Here is a 22,290-nt window from a genome sequence, read left to right as displayed (position 1 = left end):
CAGTTAATTCCTATCAGCTGATTAATACACTGATTAGGTAAAGGCTCTCATGACCCAGTCATTTCACCTCTGAACTTTCTTGCATTGTCTCACATATGTGCTTTTGGGGATAACTCAAATCTAAACCATAATAGTGATGATAATCATAGTTTGGGTTAAAGCTGAAGGGGAGATCAATCAGTTATATTATTGTTTTTAGTTGTATTGGCTTTGCATTCCTGCCCCCTTGCATTTTATTATTTTCACTTGAGGCAGATAGTCTTGCTACTTGGTTAAATCTAAGACTCCCTTTGGTGTTTTTGAGTTAATAGGTTCAAAGAGATTCAGACTTTACATTAGTGCTACATATTTTTTTTAATTGTTGAATGTTTGACTTCAATATTCTTTTTTATGTTTAAAAGGATTGGTATTTCTTTATTACAAAACAAATGCAAAAAAGGATATTGCCTTAATTTACAAGATGAGATTTAAGTTTGGTTTACAACCATCAACAAAAAACATTTCTGTATGTGAATATTTTGTAATAGCGATAGATTCCCAAGAGAAATTGTTGAAATCCATCTGTCTGTATCTAGAAGATACTCATCTCTTTGGGATTGTTTATATCATCTTTTATTTGAAATTTTAAAAAGAGGATTAATATTTGCTTGAAAAGTTGATTAGGCTTTAAAGCTGTACCACTCTTTCCTTTGGTTTAAAAATCAATACTTTTCTCATCATGAATGTTTGAAAAAAATGTTTCTTTTTACACATGAAGCAACAATGTTTGTAAGTACTGAAAGTTTTGTTAACTGCCTCTATGTTCTCTTTCCAAAATACTCTATTCAGCATTCAATAATTTTTCAAGATTGTATTTTCCTATTGTTGAAGTCTATAAAACCATTTATGTTTATTTTTTAATATACAGTTGGAGAATTTGATGTTGGACAAAGATGGACACATAAAAATTACAGATTTCGGACTTTGCAAAGAAGGGATCACAGATGCAGCTACCATGAAGACATTCTGTGGTACTCCAGAATATCTGGCACCAGAGGTAGGCTTCAGTTCCATTCATAGGGAAAATAGCATTGATAGAAAGTTTCATAAAGTAAACCATGTAGCATTTTTTAATTATTAAAAATGGCAGTACTTCTTTTACCTGGATATCAACCTGAATAAAATGTATTTTGTTTTGACTTTTTTAAAATGAGATATTTTAGGGCCAGGATTATATAAAAGTTAAGTTTATCAGTACAAATTCCCCAACTAAATTAGATTAAATCAATTTTATTTCTAGGCTATGCATTTTATTACTTGGTTATACCCATTTTGATTCATTTACCAAAACATTAAAATTGAAGGACTTCAGCAAGAATGTTCACGTTTCATAATCTTAGGTTTTAGTTAAAAACAAAGAGTATGAGCTGGGGTTGTGGCTCAGTGGTAGAACGCTTGCCTTGCACTCATGAAGCACTGGGTTCAATCCTCAGCACCACATGAAAATAAATAAATAAAGATATTGTGTCTATCTACAACTAAAAAAATAAAAATAAATAAAACAACAAAGATTATAGTGATTATTGGATTTCTAGTATTTTGTCATACTTAACTACTAGAAATTATTGGGAAAATTACTACCTACATTGGAGTTCATGTCAATAGGAGTTCCAAATGGGTGCCCTCCTTGTGCTAAGGTTTCCACAATAATTTGTTACTTTATTCAAATATTTATTAGGTATTTTCTGGGTAATATGATTACAGGAGCAAGACAGAGGAGGATCCTACTCTCTTACTACTAATGGAAGGAGACAGAATAAAAATAAATAAGTTCCATAAAATAAAAAAGGCAAGATAAGAGAAAGGATATGGTGTGATATGGTAGCTATTGAAGATGTTCCAGTTGCTACCCCGATACTGTGTGGTGAAAAATGCAATTTATGTGATCATGGATTTTTCTGAGTCAGGAACGCAAATGGAGACAGCAGTAATTTCTTCTCCACTATATTTGTGGTCTCATCTACAGTAGGGAATTGACTCTGGCTAGAAGCTAGAATCACCTGGAAGTATATTCACCCATATATCTGACAGTTGCTTCTATGTCCACTGTCACCTTTTTAGGGCTGTTGATACATAGCCCCTTCATGTAGGGTCAGAGTGTTTTGGCTCCAAGTTCTAACAGAGAATATCCTAGGAACAAGTTAGAAGCTGCATTTTTGGTTTTTTTTTGTTTTTGTTTTTTTTCATTTCTTTTCTTTTTTTTTTTTTTTATTGGTCGTTCATAACATTACATAGTTCTTAATACATCATATTACACGGTTTGATTCAAGTGGATTATGAACTCCCGCTTTTACCCCGTATACAAATTGCTGTATCACATCAGTTACCCTTCCATTGATTGACATATTGCCTTTCTAGTGTCTGATGTATTCTGCTGTCTGTCCTATTGTCTACTATCCCCCCTCCCCCCCCTCCCCTCCCCTCCCCTTTTCTCTCTCTACCCCTTCTACTGTAAATCATGTCTTCCATTTGTATTCTCTTGACTTACCCCTCCTTACCTCTTATATGACATTTTGTATAACCCTGAGGATCGCCTTCCATTTCCATGCAATTTCCCTTCTCACTCCCTTTCCCTCCCACCTCTCATCCCTGTTTACTGTAAATATTCTTCTCAAGCTCTTCGTCCCTACCCTGTCCTTGTTTACACCCCTTATATCAAAGGAGTCATTTGGTATTTGTTTTTTAAAGATTGACTAGCTTCACTTAGCATAATCTGCTCTAATGCCATCCATTTCCCTCCAAATTCTATAATTTTGTCATTTTTTAATGCAGAGTAATACTCCATAGTGTATAAATGCCACATTTTTTTTATCCATTCATCTATTGAAGGGCATCTAGGCTGGTTCCACAGTCTTGCTATCGTGAATTGAGCTGCTATGAACATCGATGTAGCAGTGTCCCTGTAGCATGCTCTTGTTAGGGCTTTAGGGAATAGACCGAGAAGGGGAATAGCTGGGTCAAATGGTGGTTCCATTCCCAGCTTTCCGAGAAATCTCCATACTGCTTTCCAAATTGGCTGCACCAATTTGCAGTCCCACCAGCAATGAACAAGAGTGCCCTTTTCCCTGCATCCTCTCCAGCACTTATTGTTGTTTGACTTCCTAATGGCTGCCAGTCTTACTGGAGTGAGATGGTATCTTAGGGTAGTTTTGATTTGCATTTCTCTGACTGCTAGCGATGGTGAGCATTTTTTCATGTACTTGTTGATTGATTGTATGTCCTCCTCTGAGAAGTGTCTGTTCAGGTCCTTGGCCCATTTATTGATTGGGTTATTTGTTATCTTATTGTCTAATTTTTTGAGTTCTTTGTATATTCTGGTTATTAGGGCTCTATCTGAAGTGTGTGGAGTAAAGATTTGTTCCCAGGATGTAGGCTCCCTATTTATCTCTCTTATTGTTTCTTTTGCTGAGAAAAAACTTTTTAGTTTGAGTAAGTCCCATTTGTTGATTCTATTTGTTAACTCTAGCGCTATGGGTGTCCTATTGAGGAATTTGGAGCCCGATCCCACAGCGTGTAGATCATAACCAACTTTTTCTTCTATCAGATGCCGTGTCTCTGATTTAATATCAAGCTCCTTGATCCATTTTGAGTTAACTTTTGTGCACGGCGAGAGATAGGGATTCAGATTCATTTTGGTGCAAATGGATTTCCAGTTTTCCCAGCACCATTTGTTGAAGATGCTATCCTTCCTCCATTGCATGCTTTTAGCCCCTTTATCAAAAATAAGATAGTTGTAGTTTTGTGGATTGGTTACTGTGTCCTCTATTCTGTACCATTGGTCCACCCGCCTGTTTTGGTACCAGTACCATGCTGTTTTTGTTACTATTGCTCTGTAGTATAGTTTGAAGTCTGGTATCGCTATACCGCCTGATTCACACTTCCTGCTTAGTATTGTTTTTGCTATTCTGGGTCTTTTATTATTCCATATGAATTTCATGATTCTTTTATCTATTTCTACAAGATATGCTGTTGGGATTTTGATTGGCATTGCATTGAACTTATAGAGAACTTTTGGTAATATCGCCATTTTGATGATGTTAGTTCTGCCTATCCATGAGCAGGGTATGTTTTTCCATCTTCTAAGGTCTTCTTCTATGTCTTTCTTTAGGGTTCTGTAATTTTCATTGTATAAATCTTTCACCTCTTTTGTTAGGTTGATTCCCAAGTATTTTATTTTTTGGGGGGATATTGTGAATGGAGTAGTTGTCCTCATTTCCGTTTCAGAGGATTTGTCGCTCATATACAGGAACGCCTTTGATTTATGCGTGTTGATCTTATATCCTGCCACTTTGCTGAATTCATTTATTAGCTCTAATAGAAGCTGCATTTTTGAAGTATATTTTTGATAATTGAAATGCAATTTACATATTGTAATATTCGCTATTTAAAGTATATGATTCAGGGCTGGAGTTGTGGCTCAGCAGTAGAGTACTCGCCTCGCACGTAGGAGGCGCTAGGTTTGATCCGGAGCACTACATAAAAATAAATAAATAAAGGTATTGTGTCCAACTACAACTAAAAAAATTTTTTTTTAAAGTAAAGTATATGATTCAGTGACCTTTAAAAAAACTGTTTACATAATTATCCAACATTTACCACTGTCCAATTCCAGAATATTTTTTATTACTCCAACAAGAAACCTCATACTTATCAGCACCCCATTCTTCCTCTCCCTCAGGAATTCACTAATCTACTTTCTGTCCCTATAGAGTTAATTATTCTGAACATTCTATATAAATGAGGTTGTATAGTATTGTGTGTCTGGCTTCTTTCACTTAGCAAATGGTTTTCAAGGTTCATCCACATTGTACTGTGTTATTGATGCTTCGTTCCTTCTTATGACTACTATTGCATGACTGTAACATACATTGTGAGTTATTAACTTAGCCGTTGATGGATTTTTGAGTTTTGTCTATTTTTTTACTATGGTAAAATAGTGAAATAGGATTTTTACTATAGTAAGGAGATTATGAGCTGTGGCCTTGTTTTAGAAGTCACACAATATCATTTCTGTCATGTTTTTTCCTTGAAGCAGTTGTAAGCCTGCATAGATTTCAAGACTAGAGACATAGACACCACCTTCCATTGTAGAAGAACATATGAGATGGAAAATATTGTTCTAAGCCATCTTTGGAAAATAAAATCTTCCTCAGATTGGATGATCAGGGAAAATAATGTTTGTTCAGAGATCTAAATGATAAGGAGGAGGCAGCCTTTGCAGAGATACAAAGGAATAGCTTGCAGAGAGAACAGCTAGTGTAGAAACCCTGAGGCAACAACAATTCAATTTTCCCCTCAAACACCAAGGTTAGTATGGCTAGGGCCAACTAGGGAGGTGTTAATCTTTGATGGGTTGGAATTTCTATTTATTGAACATCTACTATGAGCCACATTCTATATATTTGCATTACAACTATCACTTCACTTGATATTTGGACTAACTTTTGTGATACATAGCAAAACTGTTTTTTTTTTTTTTTTTAAGGTGAGGAACAAGAGAATCCCCCACACACACACCTTCCCCCACCCCCCCACCCCGCTGTTTTAAATGTAACCTGTATACAGCTGGGAGGTGGTATAGATATAATCAGATTCTAACTGGGTTTGATCTGAAAGACCACTTTTACTTTCTTAACTACATACATAATAGACCAAGAAAAACCACAATTTCGAGCCACTTACAGATATAATTTTTAAAATAGATGCTTTGTAAGATTTCAACAAGAAAGGCTAAAAGAAATTATGTAGTAGAATTAAGTTTACAGTGATGCTGGCATGATATATGATATTTAAATATCATATAAAGAAGATAGATGGATATGACAACTCATGCTGATTTATTAAATTTACATATCAAAAATATTGAGGAATTAAGAAATGTTGAGTTATGGGCTGGGGTTGTGGTTCAGTGGTAGAGTGTTTGCCTCACATGTGTGAGGCACTGGGTTCAATTCTCAACACTGCACTCATATAAATGAATAAAATAAAGGTCCATCAACATCTTAAAAAAAATGTTGAGTTATTGTAAATAGTGCTAACATTTATATAGTCAATTTTTAACTATTATTTTCTTGCTAAAAGTACTATTTTCTTTGTTACAAAGTCTGGAGTTTAAAATTCTCTATTTTTGTGGTTGAATTAGGTAAAATTTTAGAAACACTGTTCTTGTTTATTCAAATACAAGATCATATTTTCTAGAATAGGATTGTTTTTGTGAATGTCATGAAAAACAAATTCTTTGTGTCTATGGCACTCAATTACCCTTCCTATACATTGCCATGAATGATGATATCCCATATTTAGAATACCAAAATTAGTTGTGTCACAATTAGGGGAAATTATTTCTGAAGAAGATAAATGCATCTCATTTCAGAAGCAGATGATCTAGTAAGAAACAAAGATATTGTTTTCTATACAAATGTCATCAACTGAAGAACAAAACCAAGAATTTAATGCAAGAAGAGTCCAATTGTTCTAAATAGAAAGTTTACAATTCACAAGAAATTATCTAAGAAAACATTTCTGTATATGTTTTTCAAAATACAACAAAGGTCTGGTTTTTAAAAGTGGCTTATGTGATCATCAGTGGTTGATAAATGTTGGTTTACACTTAAAATCTTGACACCTTACTTTGTAGAAGAGTGATCATTATAGTTAGTGTTTGTGGAGGACAAATTTCAAAACTAATTTCTCATGTAATTTTAATTCTTATATTTTAAATATTTGCATCATATACTACATTTTTGTTAAATTAGAATAATTTGGAATGTGTTTACATTCATTTGAAATATAAAATATTTATTCTGTTTTTTAGTATGAACCATTTATTTCACTAAAAAACACTCATTCACTCATTAAAGAATATTTATTGAATATATATTAGTGTTGCACATTATGTTAGGTGCCAGGAATGCAAATACTGTAAGAAAAGGTTTTATTCTCAAGTAGCTTCCTACCTGCCAAGGTGATAAGATATAGAAAATATCTTGCTGTGCAAGAAAGTAACTGCTCTACTGGTGTTACAGTGGAGTGAAAAGGAGGAGAGAAAATGTGTAAGCCTGCTTGGAGGTCTGACAGTTTTAAAGGAGAAACAGGAAGAAAAGAGAGGAGGAGGATGGACACATAGGTAGGAATTGGAATGCAGAGGAGTTTAGATAATGTGGCTAAGGGAAAGTCACTTGTGAATTGTAGAGAAGGAGATAATGTGGTGGAATTCATGTGGTCAGTGTTAGGAAGGGATTGGCAAGAGCTGAAATGAGTCTTTTCCCCCTTGTTTTCAGATGATGTCTCTTACTTTTTTGAACCTTGAAATTTCTAGTATATACCATTATTAATCCTAGTCTTTTCTTGATAATAATATAAGTTGCATCCATGTTTCAGATTTGGAACACATTCTTGACTATTTCTCTTGTGAATGACTCATGGTCAATATTTTCTCTTCTGTTCTTATAGAATTGTGTACACACTATGTAGAGATTTTACTGCAATCTCTATTTCACCTAGCATTACTATTCCTTTATTTACCTTTTAAATTGTCTTAATCTGGTAGGAATGGTTTGATGTATACAGTTAGATGATGGCTATTTGAAAGATACTTCAAAAAGGTGTTAGAAATCAGTTCCAAGACAATTTGTTAAATGTTTCATATGTCAGACTCACAGTAGGTTTGTAAATAAACTTAAGTTTTAAATGAACTCAACTTGCTTCTTGTGTCAAAGACCACTAGGAAAAATAAATCTTATGGTATAAATATGCTCTTTGTTGGAGAAAAGAGTATTTTTTAAAAAAATGTATTTGTTCTCTTAATCTCTTTCAATGAAGAGTGGGGCCTTATTATGCAATTATCCAACTTGAGAAGCATTATTTTTTGTTAAAGAAAAGGATTAGGAATTGTTTTGGTTATTGGTTTTTTAAAGAGGTTATAGAGATTTAGTCCTCAAAGGCATGTAAACTGTACATTTAGTGTGAAATATTTCTAAAAATGCATTTATATCTACAATTGTAAATGAGAATGTTTTTATTATATCTTATGTTAGAAGGAAATAAAACTCATCCCATAACAAATTATGGATCATAAAATATCTTCAGGGATTTTTGGTTTTATAATCTATACTATGTTTTCACACCTAGAAATTATAAAAGAAATTAGAAATTATATATAAACTCTGTTAAATTTTATTATTTGATTTGGCTTCTATTGAATTCAAACCATTTTATGCAGTGCTAATTATTTAAAGTCTCAGTTTTGCTCTTGAGTTAGCAGTACCTGATCAACTTTCCAACTGTAAAACAGTTTGAAAATCAAATGTAGCTTACATGCAAGACCCAACAAAATTAAAAGTGTTAAGTACGTTTTGGCAGTTCACTTTTATTATGCCCAGTCCTCAAATGTACCAGCAGATAATCATCTGAATGTTAGTTATTTTTCACATGCTTATGTGATCACACAAAAAGTACATGCTAAAAAGAAGCAGATGGTGACAGATGGGGAAGGTTGAATAAGGTGGTTTTGGAAACCTAGAGAAATGCACTTCTGTAATCGGGTAAAAATAAAAATTATTTGATAATCAAGTTAGAACTAACAAAAGATTGCAAAAACGATTAGATTGTTGGGAAATACATAATATCTAGCTGTAGTTACTATTGAAAGGAAAGATATATAATTTATCTAAGTGCAAAATTATTTTTTCCAGTTACTGAAAATACAATTTTTGATACATTCTTTTTAGTTTTCAGAGCTCCATTTTTAGAAAGCATTCACATGCCTTTATTTTATTCCTTTTTCTTTTAAAACCTGTTTAATATCTCATACATAACATTGAAAATATCTGAAATATGTCAAACTATTTGGATACAAAGATTTACTTTATTGTGATAAATCAAAGCAAAATACGAATTAAATTTTGTATAAAAAATTGGAATACACATTAATTTCTTGAGAAGTTAGTAAAAGCAGTAGTAAAGGCTAACATGGAGTAATGCAGGTAGAGGCAGGTAGTTACAAGCTAATTTGATTGAAGTATGTTAAGTGGAATTTTATTTATTTATTTTAAATCCAACACAGAATAAATAGGACAGGTGTCATTTTATGGACTCTTTCAGTAAGATCTTTAGGAAATCTTTACAGAAATGAGTGAAGCTAAAGTTATCATAATTTTCATGTTTCATCTGCAGGTAAAAGTAGTAATACGCAGTTGCATTTTGATTGTTCTTAGGCAATCTGTATTCCTACAGATTTTAAAATTAGCATTAGAATTTGTATGCTTTTTGTGAAAAGAGTTATTTTACTAGCTTTTTCTAATACACCTTACATTTTATTTAATTATTAATGATTTATTTAATATCGGTCTTCCTGAAGTACTTTCGAAAACCTTCTTCCATTAGTTCTGAAAAGGTCTCATAATCAATATTAAGTAGAAAATTAAATTTACTTAATTTTCTGTAAGAGTACAGCAATTAGTTCAAATAAGAGTTGTTTGCTTTATAGTTAGAATTCATATTTAAGAACTCAGTTATATGTGTCGGCTTAATATTTGAATATATTTAATTTTCTTCTTTGGTGCTATTTTGTACTGTTTCCAGGTAACATTAACAAAGTCTTCCCATTTCATCCTATAATTGAATATTGTTTAAATATGAACTAAAGTGCAATTAATGCCTCTTGGTGTTTATATATAGTGGTTGTTACTTATTTAGAGGTCATTTCTTGTTGTAGCAAATTTTTCACATACACTTTACAATGTTTTATGATCTTTGGCTTTAACAGATTATTTGGTTAAAGCATAAAGTTTAAATTCTCTGAAGCATGAGAACATATACAAAACTAATGTGAACTGGGAACATTAATAATGACCTATATTATTTTATTATGTCTGTTTCTACTTGAGTTACAGTAGCCCAGTTTCTTGGAATCCCATAATGTCTATTATCTCAGGATAAAAAGGAAGTATAGAATTCTATGTGAAGATAAATGTTATTGTGATTTAATCACCATTATTGTATCCACTTAGCTTTTCTCTTATTCAGGGATTTTTACTGTTTTATTCTGAGTTTGCTTTTGAAAGTGTATGTTAAAGCATTTGTGTGCACATGCTAGGAATTGGCTGTAATACTTACAACATTCTAATTCATAGCAAATGGCATCAGGTGATGTCTCTTAAGAATTATTAGAGCATTTAAGAGATAGTTATTAAATGTATGTTTATGAAGAAAAGATGGATAAACCATGGAATCCATTGTTCTTATGAATTGAAATGTATACATTCCTTGAAATTCCAATCAATTTTAAAATCTGAAGTAGTCATGGTTTTTAGCAAATACTGATGTTAAGACTATATAAAGGTTTTCAAAAATGATAATGTATATGGATATATGTTAGTCACTATTTTTTAGCAAATACCTGTGATGGTAAGAATATATAAAGGGCTTTTATAAATGATAATGTATATAGATCTGTTTATATATAAGACATACACCTATCAACTACCTGAGATTCTAAGGTTACCATAAAAAAATAAAAATTTTTTTGAATTAGTGGTAAATTGGTTCATCCGAGTTCGCAGTTTACTTTCACAACATAGGTGTACAGACAGTTTGTTTAGATGTTTAATTTTTTCCCCCATCTGTTCTGTTGGGATTATTGATAGAGCAGTAAGCCACTCCAGGGCATATATGGGCTCCTTATAATTGCTTGCCTTGGGTGCATTGTGTGGCTTGGCAAGTAAGCGAAAGAAATATCCCTTCAACTCCCGGTAAATCATAATTGGTAGAATAATATTAGAATGAGCATGTTTTTTGAAAATGCCTGTTAGCCAAATAAGTATTTACATTGTGAACTTTAATTGATGCTGTCATTTTAAAATACATAGTTATTTAAAAATCTTTCTTTGAAATTATTGATTATTCAAGAACTTACTCATGGAGTATTTTTCCCCTTTACCTGGTTGTTTTATAAATAGAAGTGTCCTCATCAAATAGTACCAGAATATCTAAGATTAACTGATACTTTTTGTAACCTGTTTGATTTTTAGGTTTATTATGTCTGAAAGTAAAGAGTTTCTGGTTCCTTCTAGGAAAAAAAAAAAAAAGATGGAAACTAAGCCTTATTTCCTATAGTGTATGCTCTGTTTGAATTTTGGTTTGAAATGACTTCTTATCACCCTTTAACTTTTATGTTTAAATTTTCATCCCTTATCTGGACATTTGTGTTAAATGTAGGTATAAAGTAGAGCTGTATCTAACTACAAAGGACAGCAGGGATAGAAGGATACATCAAGTGTCCACATTCATACTTAAACTTTGAGTTCCATTTAAAAGTTAGTAATAAGGGCTGGGGATGTAACTCAGTGTTAAGAGTGCTTGCCTACCCTATGCAAGGCTCCATCCCCAGCAAAACAAACAAACACACACACACACACACACACACACACACATCAGTAATATTGATTTTATGGAAAAAAGAAATATTTTAGATTAATTAGTCAAGTTTTTACTGGATTATTTCTCTAGAACTAGGTTTTGATCAGTATCTATTTCCAACTTATATGATAAACTATGTTTACAGGAAATCAAATTTTATTGTAATTTTAGAAAGAGAAGTGTTTTGAGTTAAGGGAGAAAAAAAATCATCCAAAAATAATATAAAAGAGGCTATTTGAATTTAGAATAATTAATTTGACTTTGAGGTTTCCAGAGTATTTTTTAGTATATTATGTTTTTAACCATTTAGATTGAAGAAGAGAAAAAGGATATAATATAAATAATGAAAACTTGTTTTATATTATATATTCACATGCAGAATATTATAATTACTCATTTCTTGTGTTTATCTTAGCTGTTTGGAAATAGGAGTTGAACAAAAATCTTCTATTTAATTGATAGCAAAGTTTTTCAAGTAGAGGTGGATGATTGCGTTGTTAGGGTTTTTTCTCCTCAGCATTGTTTAAAGTTTGTGTGTCAATAAGACAATGTATTACATCAATATTGTTCAGTACAAAGTGATAACGACAAACAGTTCTAATTACAGCATCATATCTGCATATCAGTTAAAGCATCAGTTAAAGTTCAAAAGTAAAACCACTACTATTGAGAATTGGTTTTCATTTTACAAAGCTGAATAAAATTGATTTTATCAAACAGATATTTTTACAATGCAGTTTTAAATTTTCAGTTGCTTATTTCTCTTCAAAAATAAAAACCCTCTTTTTTTATGCACTCACTTTCCCTTCTGGCTGCAAACCAGGTATTTAAACAAAAATAAAGGATTGCCAGTTTTGCCAGCTGGGGATGAGAACCCGGCTGGTGAAATGTGGGTTCGGGAGGCAGTTAATCCAGCTTTTATGCTTTTTATGGTTTTATGAAAAAAGAGGTTAAAAGCCACATTTGGCTCCTTTTCTTGTATGCCACTGTTTTGTTGGTGTTGTCGGAATGCAGTTAAAGATTACTTAGATTTTTTTTTTTTCATTTTAAAATCCTGTATCAATTAGATAAAGGCCCACAAACAGTACAGTCAACTAGTTGCCCATGAGATAGATCCTTGAATCATCAAAAGTCACTGGTATATTTAAGTAATATATATAGCTTTTCCTTTAAGAACATAAATAGAATTCCTTAGGTTATTTCTTATTTTCAGTTTGTTCTCAAATTACTCATTTTAAACAAGTAGAAATATTTTTTGACTAATTATGAAAACTATAATTTGTTCTTTCAGAAAATATTTTCCTTAGTTTGTGATTTACAAAAGATTTCTTTAAAAAAAAAAGTGGGATTGTGTTTAAAACTTACAAAGCAATTCCAATTAGGCTTCCTAAGCCATGAAACAACATTGAAAACAATGAATTAAAAATCTTTTCATGGTATTCCAAAAATGTTTACACAATTTTTTCTTAAAATTTTATCCTTCATCTTTAAGTACTCTACCAAGGTGCCTTTCATAGTTTTTATAAGTGACTATAACTGTCAAAAATATCCTCAGTGCTATAAAATTACTGCTAAATTTTAAACAAAAGTAAGTCATTTTCCATAATGTATTAAATCAAGTCAAGAGAATTTGAAATACAAGTACTACTTTGTTTTTATATTTTTCTTCTCTTATCAGTTGTTAAGGTGGTTTTTTTTAATTAATGAAATTCATGTCTGTTGCTTTCTTAATCTGTTTTTTCCAAAGTTTGAGAGGATCAAATTAAAATAAGCTTGAAGATTATTCAAATATAGTTATTTACAATAAAATATTGGAAGTTGTATATGGATGAGGAATATTCTGTTGAATGAAAAGCAAATCTGATAAAAAAGGTGAAAAAAAATTTTACCTGAAGCAGATGGTAGGTTTTTGTGTCTGATTTGAATAGGTCATTCTAACAAAATCAAAGGGATATTTTCATATTATTTCTTACATCTAATGCATTTTGGGAATCCAGTATAAGGATATATATACCACCCAGGTATTAAGTTCATAATTTTTGCTTTTACATTCAATTAATTAATTAAATATTTTCTGAGACACAGAGGGAACCCCAAGAATTTTCACATTTATTTTAATGGTTGCCATGGTCTGTGTTCCCCATGTTATATTGTGCTTGTTTACTCCTAATTTTCACTGCTTGATTTCTATTACTAAATTCTTTTTCTTTTTAACTTAGTTCTTAGAGCAAGAATGGAACATTTTGTTGTCTAGAATCAGCATAGCCTAACTTCAAGTTGTTACTTAAAGTCCATGTTAGTGAATTCAGAATGAAAAATTAAGTAGACCTAAAAGAAAATATGCAAAAATGCTAGCTTATATTTTCATTTGATCCTTAAAATATATTTACTTACTGATATTTTTTATGACCTGTCCCCTTTTTAAAATACTGACCATTTTATGTATGTGTGTGCATGTGTATGTGTGTGTATATATGTATACATATATATATATATATATATATATGTATACATATATGAAATATTTCACATACTTGGTATAATTTATACTTTTGATTTATGCTTCATCATTTTGAGGTCAAGAACTCAGAATACACCTACCTAGGCTTGGAAAGTTGAAATGCATTTTTATGTAAGACTCTTATGTTTTAATGAATAATGCTTTGAAAGTTAATGTGTAGTAATTAATAATTTCACTGATTTCACTTTTAGGTATTAGAAGATAATGACTACGGCCGAGCAGTAGATTGGTGGGGCCTGGGGGTTGTCATGTATGAAATGATGTGTGGGAGGTTACCTTTCTACAACCAGGATCATGAGAAACTCTTTGAACTAATACTAATGGAAGACATTAAGTTTCCTCGAACTCTCTCTTCAGATGCAAAATCATTGCTTTCAGGGCTCTTGATAAAGGATCCAAATAAACGGTAAGCCTCAAATAATGCTCTATGAGTTACTGATGAATATGGTTAGAGATTATGATATGGAAATTAATTCAAATAAAACTGACTCCAAGAAGCAATGTATTTGCTATAGACATTTTCCCACTAAGATAGTGACTTATTTTTAACTGCATAATATAGAAAACTCAAAAATTTTCATCAATTCTTTTCTGACTTGGAATTTTATGCAGGTTTCTCAAATACGGACTTTGAGATTTTCATTATCCATATTATGAGTGAACAATCTTTTAATTTTCCTGTTGCTTGATCTTGTGGGAATAGGATGATCCCTTTTCTTCTTCCAGGCCTTTGTATTTCTTTTTTTTTTTTTTGCCTTTGTATTTCTGATTATTTACATTATAGGAAAAAAAAAAAAGAGAGACCTGTTTTTATTCTTTCCTCCCACCCCCAACCTACATAAACATATCTTATTATTATTTCAAAATATTTTTTCCATGTATGGGTGAAAGGATTGATGACACTTAAAAAAAAGAAAAACTTACTGTATTTCTGTTTTTGTAGCTATAGCTATGACATCAAGAGTTCTATAGCACTTGCTGCTTTGCTCAATGGGTCACAATATTGCTTATTCACATATATATGTTCATTAATGCATTTTATAAATCTTGTGAAATGACTACTAATTGTTTAATGTCTCTTAATATGTGTGTTTATATATGTATACATATCAGTAGCTCTCTGAAAGTCTATTAAACTTAAGTTTATCTAGAGGATAGATGATTTCATATGTTGTTGGATTGCTCCATAAACAACTCACATAATATTTTGTTCCAGCATTTTGTTTAAGATCAATGGTGAACATATATTTATTGTCAGACTGGGTTAATGAGTGAAAAAATAAATGAATCCTAAGATTTGGGCTTTGTCTACTTTAGAAATGGTTTCCATTACATGGTTCAGCTTTTAAATTTATAAGGAGAGAGAGATTTTTTTTTTTTTTTTTAGTTGTCAGTGGACCTTTATTTTATTTATTTATATATGGTGCTGAGGATCCAACCCAGTGCCTCACACATGACCCTAGGCAAGCACTCTACCACTGAGCCACAACCCCAGCCTGGGAATGTGGTTTTAACTTCAGCAGAAATAAGCAAACATTTTTGTTGTTGTTGTTTTCTTTTGTGAGGATCACTCAAAAGCTTTGTTTGATAATCTTAAGAATTGAGGTAACTTGTATTTATAGTCATTTTGTTTTCTTTTTCAGGGTATTTTCACATCTTTGCTCTACCTTGTTTTTATAGTACCCTTAAGGGAGATACTAGTCACATTTCTATTTGAGTAGAAAACAAAGGTACAGGAGAGGGTTAAGTGATTTACCCAGGGTCTCATGGGAAATTCATGCAGAATATGAGTAAATAATGAATAAGTAATCTTTAAGCAGAGCTATGACTCCCATTTTATATCTTTGGTTTGGGAATCTAAATAATATTTGGTTTGGTCTTAAGAAAACTAACAATTTATCCCTTGCTTTTCTGAGTCCTATAGGCTCTTTGGCCACCCTTTCCCTTGTTGCCCTTTCTATAATTGACTGCTAGAACAAAATTGTACTTGTGGTTTTCGTGTCTATATCTCACTTATTTGACTATGTCAGCCCACCCCTACTCCATGAGTACTATATAGTAGGTACTTAAGAACTGCTGAATAAATATGAGGTACATTTCTAGAGTGTTAGCGGTCTAATATGTAGTTTCACTACCCAGAGGTTGGTAGTGTTCTCAAGAGAAGATATAATATTATGAACTACCTGGTATTTTCTTCAATGCCCTCTACTATTGCATTAAAGTATTGGAAACACAAGGAGAAAAAGATAAACGAGTCTCTCCTCTGGAATCTGTAGAAAGATAAGGGCCACAAAACATAATAACAAAATTTATTCAGGCCAAACCATGTACAAATTGCTATTGTAATTGTTAGCTCTGTTGCAGGGATTAGTGAACTTGTGCTGGCTTATGGAGGAATTGGAGTTTACAGAGGAATTGAAGCAGAGAAATTTACACATAAAGTAACTCAGCTAGAATTGCAAATGAACATGGCATTTGAGAAGTTCAGTGATTTGAGTAAAGAACTTGGGTAACATTGGGAGATTATAAGATTATAAGAATGAAAATATTTCATCTTCAGAAAGGAATGAGAACCCATAAGGGTATTTCAAGCAAGAGATAGCATAATTGGATTTGGGTTATAAAAAGGTAATTCTGGCAGCTTTGGGATGGATGGATTAGAAAAGTGAGGGACAGGAAGGTAGAGCAGCTAAGAATGCTTCTGAAATTGTCTAGGTAGAAGATGGAATCCTTTCTGAAGTAGTGCTAAGAGTTTTGTGGATGATTAATAGAAACTGCAGGCTGGAGACCCTGGATTTGATATCCAGTACACCCCCTTCCAAAAGAAAGGGCAATTGAAATGGTGAAGAGGTAGACATTGGGTAGATCCCAGGGATGCCCTGGTAGTTTCTAGCTAGGGTGACTAGTTTAGAGTGTGTGTGTTCCAGCAGACAGGGAGCCCAAGCAAAGGAAGAGGTTTGTTGGGGGTGGATATTGGTATTAATTTGGGGTACACCAAGCCTGGGGTTTTTATATGTATTTTATTTTTAGAAAATATAGATGGAAATGTCAAGCAAGGAACTGAAAATAATACAAACAGCTTAAAAGAAACACAGTAACTGAGTATATGGGTTATAGAGCCATGGACATGTAGGAAGTAGCTGAAGGCAAGAAAATAGTGGAGAGGGCCTGGACAGAATCCTGGGAAATGCTAAACTTTACAAGTAGAAAAAAGAAAAAGCCAACAAAGAACCCTGAAAAGTCTTTGGAAACATATTCAAAGATATTATCATAACATACCTCTTTATTTTTCCTATTTAGCTACTTTAAATACTGCCTGATTTTTTTTTTTCTGGTATTCTTTACTAACCTGCCATCAGTTCAATCAAAAAGTCAATATCATTTTGCTTTTGTTTCTTATTTTCCATTACCTTAGGATCATTCTTTTGGTCTTCCTTTGTCATCCTATGGAGAGTTTATAGAAGAAGCATGATGTCATGTTGAATTCATTATACTAAGAAAATAGGAATTCTTTGTTCCTAATAATGAAGAATTCATAGGACCTAAGGATTTAACGTTCTAATATTGGAGTTCAGTATACTTGGGCATAAGATAACTCATATCAAAGCATATTTTGAAGTGTTAAATTTTGTATCAGAAAGCAATTGACATTGCCATTTTATAGTTTTACACTTTGAGGAAATTTATGTTAAAGAATCTCAGCTTCTAAAATGACAGTCTTACGATTGTAATCTTAAACTTTCCTTAGTATTCATGGCCATATATAATTTATATATATTTGATAACTCTGCTGGCTGTGTCCAAAGCCAAATTGTTACTGAAGAACTGAGGTTTTAACCTGAACATGAATTACAGAAGTTGGATTAAAACCTAACAAAATTATTATGATTCTCCAGTCCAACTCCCATCTCATCTGCCATCTCAGGTTCATTTCTGATGCAAACAGTATTATAAACTATAAAGAAGTAAATAAGCTACAACCAATATAAAAGAATACAATGGAATTCTGATTTTTTTTCTCATGCAGACTACTGTGATACACTCAGTTATTTTCAGAAACATGTATCTGCTTTTCTGGTTTCCTATCCAGAAAGTTAGAAGGCCTTTTGGATCATCCAGTACTGATCTCTACCTTCCAAGGAGCTTTGTATCTCCGGAGGGTACTGTCATACACAACTTGAAGTAGAATGAAATAGAATTATGGCAGGAACCAAAATGCTAAGCATTAACTAAATACAGAATGGCCAGGCTGAAGGGTCATAATGATGTGAACATCATTATTCTGAGATGATCCAATCTTAAAGTCCTGTCGATGGGGTATGACTTATTAGTATACCTGTATAGATCTGGGAGTAGGAGGTATAGCTGGTGGGAACTTATCACCAAAGATACTCAGATATCAGCTAATTGTTTTATTTTCTATTCTGATAGTGTGTCAGAGAGGATTCAGTTGTCTGAGTCTTATACCTCATAACCAGAATTTGTTAGATTTATATTATTATTTGATTTCTATAACCTGTTTGGGTTTTTTCCTACATAGTTATATGTGAGATTACTAAGTACCAGCTCACAAGAACCAATTGTTAAAATTATCAGAAATTGTGTGAGCTGAATGTTTAATGCAACCATTCTTTAAAATTAACATAAATTTGCAAAATTTAATCAAGAATAGCAAAAGCAAAAAGTAATAAGTACTCAAATTATCACCCCTTAATAATTTTGTTACATTTTACTCTTTGTTTTTGAGGTTAGGTAACATATGGAAATAATGTATAATGATTTGCTACTACAGTAGCTTAAAATTGGCCATGATGGGAATATTAATACCACCAAAACTGGCCAATACTTTTAAGTCAGGGTTTGATTTGTTTTGATTATTTAGACCTTAAAAATGATGGAAAAAATGTTAACAGTGCAGATTAAATTTAAAAGCATGTAGTGTCTGTATCTGTTACATTTCAGAGAGCATATCTATTAACAATTAATTCAGCAAAAAGTCTCTCATATAACCAACAAGTAAAGTTTGACAACTGAAGTTCAATGTCTTTGTAGTATCACCTTCATCTTTGACTTTAACATATAAATAGTAATATCAACCAATATTTGTATTAGCACTAATCAAAAATCATCCATAGTTGGCTTTTGGAGTTTGGAAGTTCAGCAAAAATTTTAAAAAAAAATTTTATGAGAATCTTTTTTTTTTTTTTTTTGGTGGGGGTGGATACCAGAGAGTGAACACAGGGACACTTAACCACTGAGCCACATCCTCAGCCCTTTTTGTTTTTGTTTTTGTTTTTATTTTGAGACAGGGTCTCACTGAATTGCTTAGGGCCTTGCTAAGTTGCTGAGACTGGCTTTGAACTAGTGATCGTCCTGCCTTAGCCTCCCAAGATGCTGGGATTACTGGTGTACACCACCATGTCCAGTTTATGAGAATCTTGGGACTAATTTACAATAGAAACATTATGTATTTTATTATTATTTATAATTTTTGTGCTTCTTTTCCTTTGGATCATGTTTATAATACACTTATTTTTGTATGTGTAATTTCCCCAAAGACTTGATTAAAATTTACCAGTACCTGTTTTGTCTTATTTTCTCCCTCCTTTCCCTTCCTCTCTCTCACTTTTCTCTTTTTTTCTTAGTGACTCATGTTGAGTAAGCCAAAAAACTCCTGAATTTCATATTGTATCAGATATTATTTAAATAAGAATGCCTTCAGTAAAGGGGGTATGTTTTATAATTTTTAGTTCATATTGCAAGTTTCATAGCAGATTACATTGTAATGTTATTTTGTGGATTAATAATAAAGTTTCTGTGGAATTCCTTTGAGATATGAAAATAGCCCATGAATTTCTGTCTATAGCATTGTTACCAATAATTTTCAAACCAGTTAATAATTTCAGAATTTTTATTAGCAAGGATACATTTTTACTTAAGTCATTCAAAAGGAACTTGGTTAGAGAATTGACAGTGATGATTTATTGTGCCAGGTGCTACCTATGTTATTTCTAATATAACAAACCCCCAGGAAGGTTTTTTATCCCCACTTTACAGGTGGGAAAACGAGGTTCAGCATTTTTTCATTGCTGCACATCACAGAACTCCCAGAAGTGGTTACCTCTTTCAGGTCGGTCCCCAGAGCCTCTGCTCTTTTCCATTACCATAATGTTCTAAAGCTGGTTTTTAATAGCATGTTAGAAAAATTAGATCTTATAGTGAAAGCTTTTTAATTTTACGGCTGTTTATTCCAAGAACTGTTTATCACAAAAAAATTGCATTTTCACAAAAAGTTTTTGATACAACTGGCTTATGTAAATGTTTTATATTCATTTAATTAAAATTTCTGTTCTATAGCCTGGGTGGAGGACCAGATGATGCAAAAGAAATTATGAGACACAGCTTCTTTTCTGGAGTAAACTGGCAAGATGTGTATGATAAAAAGGTAGGATATCTTCCTGGCATAGTGTATTTATACTTTGACTACTCTACTAAAATGAATTTTATAGCATAAAAACTTAAGCAAATAAAATCCAATGATGTAATGGTATTTTCCCTTTTACTCTAACATTTAAGTGATTATTGAACTTCTTAGTATGTTTTATTTATAATTTGGACTCCCCAAATGTCTCTCAAAATTTTATTCAACATTGTCAAAAAGTTATTTTTCTCTTTCTGTTAGTTTTTTTCTCTAAGAAAAAAACATACCCAATGTTATGTTTTTCTGTAAGAAAATGAAGGGCAAATTATAACTTTAAAATTTACTGTCATACTTTTAATTTTAAAGCAAATACTTCCAATTCATTTATATAAAATCTTTTCTTCAACAGAAATATAGTTATAATATTTAATGTTTAACAAAGTAGGCCAGGCATGGTGGTGCATGCCTGTAATCCCAGCAATTTTGGAGGCTGATATAGGAGGTTCTCAAGTTCAAGATCAGCCTCAGAAACTTAGGAAGACCCTAAACAATTTAGTTAGAACCTGTCTCAAAATAATAATAAAAATAAAAGGGCTGAGGATTTGGCTCAGTAGTTGACCATCCCTGGTTAAATCCCCAAGTACTCTTCCCCGCCAATAAAATTTACAAATAATAATTATTGTCTTATTTGGAACTATTTCTATTGTTTGAAACAATTATATTGCCCACAATTATGAATCTTTATTATTATTGTAATCTGCTTATTGCATTTTTTTTAATGTTGCAACTTTTACTGTATTTCAGGAATAGAAAAATCATTGTACCTGTTCTATTTTTTTATTTTTTACTACTTCATCAACTGTTACTATAGACATTGATTTTGATATTTGTTTTTAAATGCTTTTATAAAATTTTTATATGGAATTTTTATGTAATTCATTAATTTATGTTGAATTTTTATCTATTTTGTTAGTCAATCTACCCATTTCAGTTTATTCCAGTTTTCTTTATTTTCCTCTGAAACATTTACCAATCAACATTTATGTAGGTTTGATTTATGCAGAGCATTCTTCTCTGTTAACCTCTGAAATAAAGATGGAATGAGAAATGAACTATGAGGAAATAATACAATATTTCAAATTTGGAATTCATGTTGTTGGTAAGAGGGAGTGTGGTGATTTTTCTACCTGTTTTTTTGTAACTATAAATTTAAATAATTGCACCATGTTAAACTCCTTCTGCTCAAAACTTCAACTCAACCAAACTCACGTATTTTGAGTTTGTTATGTATAAAGCACTGTGTCAAATATTGGTTCCTTCACACCATTCCTAAATGTCCTAAATGTTTATGACTCTCATATGGATAATTTATGTCTACTTTAGATCATTGATGAGCCTATGAGTTACATGCATATGTAGGAAGACTTCTATGAGCTATATACTGTTTTTATCAGCACACTACAAAAGAACCTGGAAAGATCAAGATCTTACTGTGTCTCCCAGAAATAATACATAGTCAGAAGTTTTCTTTGGCACACAAAATGACTATAAGATACAACTAAATATCATTCATTCAGTATACCCTGTCCAAGGAGGACTCATTAAAAAAAGAAAGAAAACATTTTTTTTTTTAAGAGACAGTGATTATAGCACCAGTGTGGCATTGCTAAATTAAAGAAGGGACAAAATGTGAACCTATTGAGGACACTAAATTATGCTGCAATGATTTCCTTATCAGTGTTCAGCTCTTCATGTTAAATGCAATTTAGCCTCAACTGGAGAATGCTTTGAGAACCAGATAGGGCAAGAAGCAAGGCTTGCCTTATCTGTGCCCCACTGGGATAGGCTATGCCCAGAATGAAAGTGATATTAAGATTAGGATAACCAGGCT

The 22,290-nt window shown here is 32.1% G+C and overlaps 1 protein-coding gene across 4 annotated transcripts in view; it reads left to right on the top strand.

The window, feature by feature from the left end:
• Akt3 (AKT serine/threonine kinase 3) overlaps positions 1-22,290 on the top strand; it is a 269,991-nt gene that overhangs the window by 218,218 nt on the left and 29,483 nt on the right. For all 4 annotated transcript variants that reach the window (XM_026390718.2, XM_077802311.1, XM_026390720.2 and 1 more), the window contains 3 exons: positions 908-1,036; positions 14,170-14,384; positions 20,336-20,423. In XM_026390718.2, coding sequence (XP_026246503.1) covers positions 908-1,036; positions 14,170-14,384; positions 20,336-20,423 — 432 coding nt within the window. The remainder of the gene's footprint in view (positions 1-907; positions 1,037-14,169; positions 14,385-20,335; positions 20,424-22,290) is intronic.

This window comes from Urocitellus parryii, chromosome 9 (genome assembly GCF_045843805.1).
Source record: "Urocitellus parryii isolate mUroPar1 chromosome 9, mUroPar1.hap1, whole genome shotgun sequence".
NCBI classification, from domain to species: Eukaryota; Metazoa; Chordata; class Mammalia; order Rodentia; family Sciuridae; genus Urocitellus; species Urocitellus parryii.
The sequence above is the reverse complement of the archived record's forward strand: the minus strand, read 5'-3'. Positions and strand labels throughout refer to the sequence as shown.